The 13,282-nt window shown below is 40.4% G+C and overlaps 1 protein-coding gene across 6 annotated transcripts in view; it reads left to right on the top strand.

The window, feature by feature from the left end:
- The window catches only part of TTC39B (tetratricopeptide repeat domain 39B), a 78,707-nt gene that overhangs the window by 57,095 nt on the left and 8,330 nt on the right, over positions 1 to 13,282 (top strand). For all 6 annotated transcript variants that reach the window (XM_071731822.1, XM_071731823.1, XM_071731825.1 and 3 more), the window contains 4 exons: positions 928 to 1,019; positions 1,333 to 1,453; positions 7,715 to 7,826; positions 12,252 to 12,369. In XM_071731822.1, coding sequence (XP_071587923.1) covers positions 928 to 1,019; positions 1,333 to 1,453; positions 7,715 to 7,826; positions 12,252 to 12,369 — 443 coding nt within the window. The remainder of the gene's footprint in view (positions 1 to 927; positions 1,020 to 1,332; positions 1,454 to 7,714; positions 7,827 to 12,251; positions 12,370 to 13,282) is intronic.

Raw genomic sequence — 13,282 nt, forward strand, 5'->3', positions numbered from 1 at the left:
TCCAGCACCTTGAAAAACAGAATTACTTACCAGAGTTGTGAGAAAGAAGAAGAAGAAGAAAGCTGTTAACTTACACCTCATGTGAAGTTCTGACACTCACTAATAAAACCTAACAGAAAAAACTGTGTTTTTTAGTTAATTATAAACAGATGTGAGCCAGGCTTACTTGGCAGATGCTTTGTGACATGAAATAAGAAGGGTGCTGGAGACAGGTTATCATGAGAAAAGTTAGGGTTCCTAGCTCTTGTTCTAAAAATATTTTTCAAAGTATAAATCAAGAACAATGTGCAATTTTTTGATACATAATTTTCGTATCTTCCTTTCTAGTTTACTGCTTAATATGCTTAGTGGAAAGGGGGATACATTCAGCTCTTGAGAAAAGAGCAAGAGAATAGTATGGTCAATGTCAAGTGCAACTGTTTTGGATAAAATTAGGGATGTTTCTTTTTCTCTCTGCACAGTCCAGTTATTGAAGTTGCCTTGAATCAGTACTCAGATACTTGTTTTTTTTCAGGCTTGTCTCTACCTGTAACAGATCATATAATAACTCTGTAATAATATCATATAATAACATATGTCATATATATCATAATATCATATAATAACTCTAGTCATATAATAACTCTATAAATACTTGTCATTTAACCTCATCTCTTTATCAATGATTTGAATAATAAATTGTCCTGTTCTTTGCTGGAGACATCATCAGCATTCTAACTTATTTAGAATATTAATAAAAACGTTGAAAATAAAATTACTGCACAAGTTATGTGACAAAGGAAATGCTAAACTTCCAGAGTTCCACCTGCCTGAGAATTACAGAAAACATATAAATGCTGCAAGTGTTGTGAGAAATTTAAGTCCTTGGTGTATTGACTGAATACACAAATTAGATGTGGTGACATGTTGGTGTTTCTGTTTGTGTAGGCAATATATGTATTCCAGAAGGCAGCAATTCTGTGTATGCTCCCAGAGGATGATTTGAAAAGGACTGGTGAGGACATTGTATCTTTATTCAGGTAAACATTTATAGAACAACTAGGTGTGCAATCTTTTCCTCCCCTGTAAAAGTTCTTGGCTAAAGTATCTTTGTCTTGTGTGACTTGCTCCCTGTTTACAACAGTAAACTTTTCAGTTGCCTTTTCTTTTAACATCAGGATATTTAAAATGCTATTTTTATCAGCAAACATACGTTCTGCAGGTCTGCTCTAAGTGATGTGAAACAATTTAAGATGTTATATTCCAGTGAGAACATCAAATCTTACTAAATGAAATAAGATGAAATAAAAATTACATAAAGCAACTTCAGCTTCTCATTTTCCCTCCTTGTAGACAAGTGGATGGTCTGAAACAGAGAATTGCAGGAAAATCTATCCCGACTGAGAAGTTTGCAGTGAGGAAAGCCCGACGCTATGCAAGTTCTCAGCCAGTGAAGCTGATATTACCTGCCTTGGTATTTATGCTTGCTTACTCTCCAACTTTTTCAAGTAGAAAAAAATAAGTATAGTTCATTTTACAGGGAAAAATTAATATTATCAGGTAGTATGTGTCTGTGTTTTTAAATTTTTAAAGAAAGAATTACTGTATGCATGCAGGGGGATTTTTGTGAAATGCATCAGGGGCTGTATCATGCTACCAACTACTCCAGCAGTCAAAAACCCCCGTCAGATTTTTCATGTGAAAGTTCAAATAGAGAATGGTTGCTATTGCCACGTTAAGCTGGAAGTCACATTTCAGCTAGAAACCTGTGTGGTTTTCTAGCATCTGTGTCCATGTTCTTTAATTTGGCATAATTTAAGTCCTTATCTTCCAGACCCATTAGAACATAAAGGAGTACTTCAGCACTCCTTTCCTATATAGTGAAAATGAACAGTAGTAGGGTTTTGTTGCTTTTTTTTTGATTTTTTTTTTTTTCCTTCTTATACTGAATCTGAGTAAAATGTGCAGAAGTTAATAATATATTGTGAATGCTATTTTAATTTCCCATGTTTTTAACTTCAGAGGCTCTAGTAAGTGCACAGTCTGCTTAGGTGTGCACATCAATTATACTTTGTGTATGTGTATGCTAGAATTTTTGTGCATGGATAATTCAGCAACAACTGAAGATGAAAAATTTTGAGAAGGCATTTCTTACGTTAAAGCTCATGGATCTAGAATGGGTAGTCCAAAAAAAATTAATCCAATCATTAATCCAAAATCTGTTGTATGCTCAATTACATATAAAGGCCCAAGTCGTAAAGTTGTCCTGTGCTTATACTCACAACTGAACATCACTGTGCTGTAAATATCTGGTCAAATCAAATATCTTTTAACTTTTCCATCATGGGTTAAGCAAAACCTAACATAGTGCATGGTGTTAACTGCAGTAAGTGTAGGTTAGACAAAGCTATGGAACTGAAACAAATCTAGTATAATGTAGCTGATAGTGTCTGTAACACTTTTTAAAGCTTGAAAGAATCAGGTTTTTAATTTGTCTGAAAACCTGCACAGTTACAGCACTACTGTAAGCGGAAACATTTCAACAATTTATTGTATCAACTTCAGAATGACATCAGGGTTCATATTTTAGAGGTGGAATTAGGCTTCAAATGCAAATGTGTGTTTTTTTTAGAACAAATGTTACTCATATTTGTGATGATTGAGTAAAGATCTTGGAAGAAAAAATTATTGGTTAGTATTAACTGTATATCCAATATAGTGTGGATATACAGTGTATCCAGTGGTAAATGTGTTCTCTCATTCTCTCTATGTGTTACAATGGGATAACATTTAATACATGAAACAAACATGTTGCTTACTGTTGTGCTGAAGTATTTGGGAAGCTTTGTGCCAGGATTTGTCTTGATTTTTTTAAAAAATAAGATTTTGTAGCATTTATTTGGGAAGTATGTGTTGGATATTTCTGTACTGGCACCACACTATTATCCAGCAAGTTTTATCTATTTCCTGTGTTGCTCCATATGGAAGGTAGCAGCCTATAGATTATAGCAGCTCTATATAAACGCAAGCTGGGTCAGCGTGAGTGAGCCCGAGGGCTCAGCAGCATGCAGGGATGTGTTCACAGGGCACACGTGAAGCAGCAGACAGGCTCCCTTCAGCCTGAGAGATGATCATGGTAACAGCATGGCCAGAAGCCACAGCAAGAAAGAATGTGGGAACCCAGACTGAGCTTCCATGCAAACACGTGTCTGTGCAGGTCTCTGGCTGCAGCGAATGTCTGCGCCTGGCATTTGTACTGGAGGAGGTCACAGATACCACTTGTGTGTAGTGTGGTCAAATAAAATTATTAGGGAGGTGCTTGAACTGAGGGAGGAGGTAGAGAGATAGAGAATCATCAAAGTGTGTAGGAGCCTGATGGAGCCACATCCTGAGGCAAAGGCATCAAGAAGAGGTTCTACAAGAAGTGGTGGATCCCCTCCCCTCCTGTCACTGGCCAGCAGTGGAGGGGACCTTAGGGAAAAGGGGGAATGGAGAGAGGTCCCTCTTCAGAGAGGCAAGTGAAAACCCTCCTGACCTCCCTCATCCCTCCCTCCCTCCCCACCAGTTGCCGTTGAAAAATAGGTGTGATGCTTTGGAAACTGAGGGTCAAGAAAATGGAAATGAAGGTGCATCTAGTGAGTCACCCAAGGCTTACCACTCACTGCCAGGCTGTGGGACTTTTTCAATTAAGAAGAAAAGGGGTGTAATTGTATCACAGAATCATCTGGGTTGGAAAGGACCTCTGAGATCATCAAGTCCAACCTTTAGTCCACTACCACTGTGATTACCAGACCATGGCACCGAGTGCCACATCAGTCTCTTTTTAAAAAACTCCTGGGACAGAGAATCCACCACCTCCCTGGGCAGCCCATTCCAGTGACTGTAGTGGGTGACTCTCTTCTGAGGTGAACAGAGGGGCCCGTTTGTCGACCAGAATCCCCATCCCACAGGGAAGTCTGCTGCCTCCCTGGACCTTGGGTTAAAGATGTTAAAAGGAAGCTCTCTGGTCTGGTGCAGCCCTCTGGTTATTACCCTTTGTTATTTATCCAGATTAGCAATGATGACGCTGCAGAGAGAAGTCCAAAAGCAATTAAAAAGCACGTCAAGGCTCTGGGGAGACTGGCTGAAGGCTCAGGTGTGCAGGTGGTGTTTTCATCACTCCCTTAAGTGATAAGGAAAAGTACTGAAAGAAGGTGTTAAACACACCTCATTAGTCATGGCTCAGAGGCTGGTGCCACCATCAAAAGTTTGGGTTCTTTGGTAGGGTGAAGTTCGTATGGCACCCGGGTCTGCCAGCAAGAGATGGAGTACATCCATCTAAATATGGGAAGAGGATTCTTGCATAGCAGTTGGTGGGGCTCGTTGAAAAGGTTTTAAACTAAGCTTGAAGGGGGAAGGGGATAAAACCAGTCTCAGTAGAGGTGAGACTAGGGACAGACTTCAGTCTTGCAATCCCACTTGAGGTGGGTAATGGTGATAGATATGACAACAAAAACACAGGGCTCACTAATAGGTTAGTAACCATGGGTTTAGCTGGGAATGGTCAGATGCCAAAAGTGAAAACTAACTGCTTGACTCCCTCTCTGAAATGCTTATATACCAATGCACAGAGTACGGGCAGTAAGCACAGAGATCTGAAGATCTACATTGGGTTGCATGGCTATGATATAATTGCAATTACTGAAATGTGGTGGGACAGTTCCAATGACTGGAATGTTGTCATGAATAGTTATGTAATGTTTAGGAAGGACAGTCTGTCAGGGTGAGGCAATGGTATTGCTCTTTATGTACAAGATATACTGAAATGTATTTTGTTCTCTCCAGGGGGGAAGGTAAAAAGGGTTGAAAGCTTGTAGGTAAGAGTTAAGGTGCAAATGGGAGTGAAACTGTTGTGGTAGTCTACCATAGACCACCAACCCAAGTAGAAAATTTTGATAAGGCCTTCTACAGTCAACTGTAAGTAGCCTTTAGCCTTTTAGTACTCCTTAGTACTTATGGGTCACTTCAGTCACCCTGATGTTTGTTGGAAAGCCCACACAGCCAGGCATATTCAGTCTCAGAGGCTCCTGCAGTACATCAGTGGTCACTTTCTGATGCAGGTAGTGGAGGTATCAAGGAGGAGAGGTGAGCTGCTGGGCCTTGTATTAACAAATAAAGAAGGTCTAGTTGGGGACATTAAGGTTGGGAACAGCCTTGTTGACAGTGATCACTATATAGTGGAGTTTAGTAGAAGGGCAGTAAGTAGGATTACATTCCTGGACTTCCACAGGGCTAACTTTGTGCTCTTTAAAGATCTGCTTACAGGAATCCCATGGGCTAAGACTCTGGAAGGAGAGGGAGCCCAAGAAAGTTAGTCAGTTTTTAAATATCACTTAATTCAAGCCCCAGATAGGTGCATTCCTTTGAGTGGAAAATTGGGTAGAGGTGGTAACAGACCTGCATGGATCAGATTCTGAAGAAAGTCTCATGGAAGAAAGAAAATTACAGCTTGTGGAAGGAAGGATTTTTCACTTGGGACAGCACTTACATCCAGACCGTGGCTGTAAGAGAGAAAGCCTGGAGGAAGGAAGACTCTCCACTAGTCAATTAAGACTGGGTTAGAGATCAGTTATGGAAATTGAATATAAACAAGTCCATGGACCCTGATGGGATGCACCCAAGAGTGTTGAGAGAGCTGGCTGATGTTATCACCCTACCACTCCATCATTTTTGAGAGATCATGGCAAACAGGAGAGGTGCCTGAGGACTGGAGGAAAAGTAATGTCACTCCAGTCTTCAAAAAGGGCAAGAAGGAAGATCCAGGCAATTACAGACCAGTCAGCCTCACCTCCATCATGGGAAAAATGACAGAGTGGCTCATTCTGCAAGTCATCTCTAAGCACATGGAAGAGAAGAAGGTTATCGGGAGCAGTCAGCATGGATTTACCAAGGGGAAATCATGCTTGACTAATCTGATAGCCTTCTATGACTGAATGGGTACATGCAGGGAGACCAATGGATGTAATCTACCTTGAGTTCAGCAAGGCTTTTGACACAGTCTTCCATAACAACCTCTTGAGCAAGCTCAGGAAATGTGGGATAGAAGAATGGACAGTGAGATGGGTTACGAACTGGTGGCACAATAGAGCCCAAAGGGTGGTGATCACTGGCACGGAGTCCAGAACTGATCCCTGTGACTAGGGGAGTCTCCCAGGGATCAGTTCTGGGTCCAGTCTTGTTCAACATCTTTATCAATGACCTTGATGATGGAACAGAGTGTCTTCTCAGCAAGTTTGCTTATGACACAAAGCTGGGAGGACTGGCTGACACTCCAGAAGGCTGTGCTGCCATTCAGCAAGATTTGGACAGACTGGAGAGCTGAGCCAAGAGGAACCTCATGAGATTCAGCAAGAACATGTGCAGAGTGTTGCACCTGGGAAGGAATAACAAAATGCACCAGTAAGAGGAGGTGATCTACTAGAGAACTTTGGAGTCCTGGTGAGCAACAGGTTATCAGTGGGACAGCAATATGGCCTTGTAGCCAGGAAGGCCAATGTTATCCTGGGGTACATTAAGAAGAGTATGTCCAGCAGATGGAGGGAGGTTCTCTTCCCCCTCTACTCTGCCCTAGTGAAACCTCACCTAGAGTATTGCATCCAGTTCTGGACTCCCAATTCAAGAGGGACAGGGATTTACTTGAGAGAGTACAACGGAGGGCTGTGACACTGGTTAAGGGACTGGAACACCTGTCTTAATGAAGAAAGGCTGAGAGATCTGGCGTGTCTTAGTCTGGAGAGGAGAGGACAGAAAGGGGATCTCATTTATGGGTGTCAAGAAGGAAGGGATGACTGCTTCTCACTTGTGCCCTGTGACAGAACAAGGGGCAATGGATTCAGCATAAGAGTGCAAGAAGTTCCACCTCAACACGAGGAAGAATTCCTTAACTGTAAGGGTTACAGAGGTGTGGAACAGGCTGCCCAGAGAGGTTATGGGGTCTCCTTCTCTGGAGACTTTCAAGACCCATCTGGATGCATTTCTGAGTGACCTGTCCTAGAATTGGTCCTGCTCTGGCAAGGGGCTTGGACTCAGTGATCTTCAGAGTTCCCTCCAACTCCTGACATTCTGTGATAACCACACATACAAGTGGTTGTGTTTGGGTGCATCCATCTATCTCTCTATTTCTCTGCTATATACCCACAAATTTATCAAACCCTGTAGAAAGTAGCTACTTTCAGCTGTTCTAGTTCATATGGCAGAGGCCACAAGTTGAACCTAAAATAACCAGTTTCACTAATGTGTTATATGGGTGATAACAACTATCGTGATAAAATCTGTTCAGTTTTTTTTATAAAGATCTATGGAAATACATAATAGCATCAATTAATAGGGTCTCAGAACATTTAAAACTTGGAAACCCCAGTTAGCTTTATCCATTGCATTCAATCTCATTTTGCCTTCCATGTCCATAAGTGCACATATGCAACTTCAATTAAATTATTATAGTTGCAGATATGACCATCTTGTAATGTCCTGTACTTACTGTGGGTGGTTGTTTGAAGTTGTACAGATACTTTTATCCATGGGCTTCTCAAGAGTGAGTGTTTTGCCTTTGAAAGCTTTCATATTGTTTAAAACAAGTTTTTCTAGGCAGTGTTTTTATGTACTCAAAATGTTCCATAATAGCTGTCCAAGGGCTACTCTCTAGTTAAATATTTATGCAATTCCATGAGTTTGTCTTGTGTGGCTTTTTTGTCAGGAAATGATGTACGTCTGGAATGGCTTTGCAATCGTGGGCAAAAGATCAGACCTCACTGAAAACTTACTGGTAACAATTGAAAAAGAAGAAACTGCCCTACAGAATGAAACTGGTATGTGATCAGTTAAGATGGAATTAGTAAGCTGGTAGGAAATATCGACATTTTTCTTTGTTTATGTCTACTAATATTCTGCAAGGTACATTTTGACTTGGGCAATGTGGTATAGAATCTGGGTATAGAATCTGTGGCATAGAATCTGGGTATAGAAATTCTGGAGCTGCATGAAAGTTGATAGCTGTTCTTCTGTATGTTCTTTATCCGACTTGGTTGACGCTTCAGAAAACTACAGAAAACTTAAAAGATGTGAGGTTATGTTACAGAACTTAACTAAACCTTACTAAGACATTCTGTAGAGCAGACTTCTGCCTGTTCAGGACATTGATTGAGAGAATGCCTTGGGAGACAGTCCTGAAGGACAGAGGGGTCCTGGAAGGCTGGGAGAAGGGAAGGGAACTCCGCAACCTCCCCGGGCAGTGTGATCCTGTGCCTTGTCACCCTCATAATAACAAGTTTTTTCTCATTTTAAGTGTTCCTATGTTCCAGCTCTTGCCCATTGCCCCTTGTCCTGTCACTGGGAACTCCTGAGAACATTCTGGCTCCATCTTCCTTGCGCTGACTCTTTAGATACTTGTAGATATTGGTAAGGTTTCCCCTCAGCCTTCTCTTTTCCAGGCTAATGAGTCAATCTTATTTACGTAGCCCAGGATTCTGTTTGCCTTCCTGACAGCAAGGACACACTGCTGCCTCATAGGTAATTTACTGTCTATCAGGACCCCCAGATCCTTCTCTTCTGAGTTCATTTCCAGCAGGTGTACCTCTAGCCTGTATGGGTGCTTGGGGTTCTTCCTCTCCAGATGCAGGACCCTACACTTGCTCCTATTGAACCTCATCAGGTTCTTCTCTGATGGCAGCACAGCCCTCTGGAGTGTCAGCCAACCCTCCCAGCTTTGCATCATCAGCAAACCTGCTGAGGATACACTCTGTCCCCTCATACAGCTTGTTGATGAACATATTGAACCAGACTGGACTGAGGATTGACCCCTGGGGGACACCACTGGTACAGGCCTTCAGCTCAAACCTGCTCCATTGATCACCACCCTCTGAGCTCTGTCACACATCCAGCGCTCAATCCACCTCACTGTCCACTCACCTAACCCACACTTCTTTAGTTTCCTAATGAGGATGTTATGTGAGACAGTATCAAAAGCCTTTCTGAAGTCAAGGTAGATAACACCCACTCATCTCCCCTCATCTAGCCAGCCAGTAGTGACACCATAGAAGGCAATCAGGTTGATCAAGCATGATTTCCCTTGGGTGAATCTATGCTGACTTCTCCCAGTGACATTCTTAGCTTTCACAAGTTTTGTGATGACATCCAGAACAACTTTTTCCAGCACCTTAATAGGTGAGACTAACCAGCCTGTGGCTCCCTGGGTCCTCCTCCTTCTTGCCCTTTTTTAGGAGTGGAGTGACATTAGCCTTCCTCCAGTCCTCAGGGACCTTTCCTGTTCTCCATGACCTCTCAGAGGTGATGGAGAGTGGTCTGACAATAACATCAGCAAGCCCTCTCAGGTCTCATGGTTGCATCCCATCAGGGCTCATGGATTTATGGACATCCAATTTGGCTACACACCCTCTAACCTTTTTTCCCACCGAAGGAAAGTCTTCCTCTCTCCAGACCTTATCTCTTACCTCCAGGGTTTAAAGTTCAAGAGGGTAGGCTTTTGCAGTGAGGACTGAAGCAAAGAAGGCATTCAATAGCTCTGCCTTCCTGCTGTCTTCAGCCGCTGGGGCACCTGCCTCATTCATCATTGGGCCTACATTTCCCCTATTCTTCCTTTTTTTATTGATGTACTGGAAGAAAGCCTTCTTGTCCATGATACTCCTTGCCTGCTTTAGTTCCAGGTGGGCTTTAGCTTTCCCAGTTCCCTCCCTGCATTCTCTGACTATGTTCCTATATTCCTCCCAAGTAGCCAGTCCTGTTTTTCCACATTCTGTAAGTTTCCTTCTTCCCCTTAATTTTTTCCAGAAGACCCTTACTTATTCATGTAGGTCTCCTACCTCCTCTGTTTGATTTCTTCCTCATAGGAGTGCACAATAATATGTAAATAATATTAAATACTATTGTTTTGCACATTAAGCTTTTTAAATATTAATTCACTAAAAATATTTTCTATTGAACCTAGATTTGAATCATATTGATCAACAATTTTTCAGAAGTTAGTTTTTTTATGTGATTAAAACATTAATTACAAAATGTAAAAGCACATCTAATTATGATTTGCCTATAAACTGAGTTGGTGCATCAGAAGTTATACAGGGACATACAAGAAATTCAAAGGGGTAAAATCTGGATGGTATTAATTAAATCAGTGTGACTTATAAGGCCAAGACTTCGTTGGGTCCCTTAAGTTTTTTATTCTGTTAACATTTCTGCAGAATGAATCAATAGTGTGCCTCTTAACCCCTTTTTTTTTTCTTTTTTTTCTTGTTGTATTAAAACCAGGATTTAACAATATGCAAGACATCTGCAAATAGAGTCATGTTCCTATGAGTACTATGCAGAGGGTTCTGGCAGAAGCTGTTGTGAAGTCAGGGATGTATCATGCAGAAGCTTGTACTGTAATAACTAATCAGTTGTAACAGTGAAATAAATTTCCTATCAAATTCCTAAGTAGGTGTGGTAAAGATATTGAAATAATGTAGAGTTGTTCTGGACTTTGCATCTGTGAACCTTACTTGCTTTTTAAGGACTCAGTCAAGATAAAGACTCTGATTACCAGAACTGCTGCTGAATTGAGACCCAAAGAAAGTGATTAAGGCTATTAGCAGTGTGGCTAGTATACAGTGGTACTCTGAGAGACAGTTGTCAGTACTAGATAGCTTTAAAGGACTGCTAAGATGCTGTAAAAAAGTGTGTTAATTATACACAAAGGTCATTTAGGGATTGAGACTTCTTAGAGCTCTTGATACTTCAAGTGAGCAGGCACAGCAAGGAATCTGTCAAGGATTGAAAGTGTTTTTATAGAACTGAAAATAGAGATGGCAGAGAAACAGATGAAAGACAGGATTTTTTTTTTTTCCTCGGGATTTCTGGAAATGAGGGTTTTTTTTTCCCACAGCTGTGTCATCTCCAAGATATAAAAAGGGAATTTATGACCTCAAGGAAAGTTAATTTCTTGTGTGTTTTATAATCATAATGGTGAAATTTCCTCTGGAATGGAGGACTACAGGAAGAAGTTCTCCCACATTTCTTCCAAGATTGTCCGTATTAAGTTGGTCTGTGCACTTACTGTTGTTTACTGTGAGTGTTTTGGCATAATAGCTTATCTTCCTGTGGGAAATACCAGGGAGTTACTAGTTGAAGTTGTTAAAGAACTGCCAAGCTCTTACTGACATCAGCACCAACCCCAGTAATTTCAATTAATGAGTCCTTTAGGACTTTAGAAGACAGCTTCATGAATCCAATACCTTAGCCTAGGAAAACAGCCTGGAGGGGCAGCAAAATACTCACCCACTGCACTTCTACCTGCCACTAAAAGCACAGTCTGTCTGTTGCTATCTGTTGAGACTTCCTGGGTTTAAACATAGACAGAAATATGCCTAAATGTGGTGGCAAGGCACTTCACTGAATCCTAAGATGCTCTAGTTTTGCATGCTTCTCAACTGTTTATGTAGGATTTTTTTTGGCAGACTATTAAGAAAAAATTAACATGACCTTCAAGAACTGGTAATTAGTTGTAAACAAGATCTGAACGGAGGGTGTTTTGCTTCCTGAATTGTTAATATATGTGCTGCCATCTGTCTATCCATATGTGTTTTCTTTCCTTTCTTTCCCTTTCCTGCACCCAGAAAATGCTATAAACCAAGACAATAAAAAAGCACCACAGACAATAAGATTATACTTCTGAACTGCTTCACAGAAGCTTTTTACTCTGATTTTTCCAGTCATATAACAGTCATAGAACTTTCTTGAATTTTCCGTCCTAATTGTTAGAGAAGATGGGAATACTAATGCATGTGATTTCCTGAATTTGTACTGCCAAATAATGCTTCCTAAAAGTTCTGTAGGACAGAGTTCAACTGTGTTCTTCTGATTTTCATGTTTTTACTAGTGCAGCTGGAGGTCTGCCAGTGTTCTGCAACAGAAGAAGCTATTAAGATAGTAATTTTCTTCCTGTTTTAAATGCTACAACTACAGGAATCTTTGACTGATGACAGTTTATGCCTACTGTGTACAGACTTCCAGATAAAGAAGACTGGAGAATATCTGTTGTTTCAATTTCTTGTTTCTTACCAGGTATCTTGTAAAGAGAAAGAGACATCTTTAGTAGACAGTACTTAAAATTTTGCCTAAAGGTTTTGTATGTTTTGAGGTATAAAATCCAAGAAGCAAGAAGTATTCCCTACTGAAAATCTAATTTTCTCTTTTATGATGTCTTCAAGTTGTTTGATGTATCTCACTTTTAATTCTAGAGCACAATGAATACTATATGGATGATGTATGCATGTTGCAGTTACTGAAGGGCCTTTGCTTGAAACACTTGGGAAGACTCATGCAAGCTGAGCTGTGTTTCAGTAAAGTAATTCAAAGGTAAAAATAACATGAACAGCCTTCTCACCTTCATATCTTATTGCTTTGTGTGAAATTTCTGATACTTCTCCAGAAGCCATCATGTTAGAATGATACTGATTGTAGCTGTAAATATTTTTAGAGTAATGAAAAACAGTCTTTACACATGCAATTTTTATTATAAATAATTTAGAAAACACATTCTTTAAGGAGAATTTTTAAGATATAATTTTTGTTATAAATAATTTAGAAAACACATTCTTTAAGGAGAATTTTTAAGATATAATTCGATTGCTTGTTATTTTCTTGTCATTTTGCCTTGTCTTGCGATTTCTAAGATCCCAAGTGAGTTTAGTCAAGCACTTTGCAAGCCACAGGGAAATAGGTTTTGATTGGCTAAAGGAATGCTTTTTCTGAAAATCTTTCTCCAAAGGTAGTTGACATAGTGGAGGCTTTTAGAGTTGAGACATCTCAAAAATTTTCAGACAACACTTCATGCAGATGTTTTGCATGGGGAGGAGGAAAAGAGTTCTGGTAAATTAAATATATTCTTGTCAACTTTACATTTCTTGGGTTGCTATAGTACATTAAGACTGTTTATGATATAAACAAGTCTCTCTGTTTTAAGACACACTTTCTGTGCTTGTTTTGGTGAATGAGATTCCTCTTTAGAATTGTGCTCTCAAACTATTGAGCGGTTTTGCTGTGCTTGTTGTGAACTTACTCATTCTGCGATACTGGCTGATTGTGAAAGACACAGGAAAAGCCAAGATATGAGGTGCCTGTTTCACCTTGTTCTGTCCTGATGAGATCAGCCCTCAGGAGTTCCAGATCCATGGAACCTGTGTGAAAGTCTGGAAAATGTATACATTAGCCTTGAGAATCGTGTTAGGAAAAGTATGAACATGTTAGACAGACATATGACCATCACAAC

The sequence above is a fragment of the Heliangelus exortis genome, chromosome Z (genome assembly GCF_036169615.1).
Source record: "Heliangelus exortis chromosome Z, bHelExo1.hap1, whole genome shotgun sequence".
Classification (NCBI taxonomy): Eukaryota; Metazoa; Chordata; class Aves; order Apodiformes; family Trochilidae; genus Heliangelus; species Heliangelus exortis.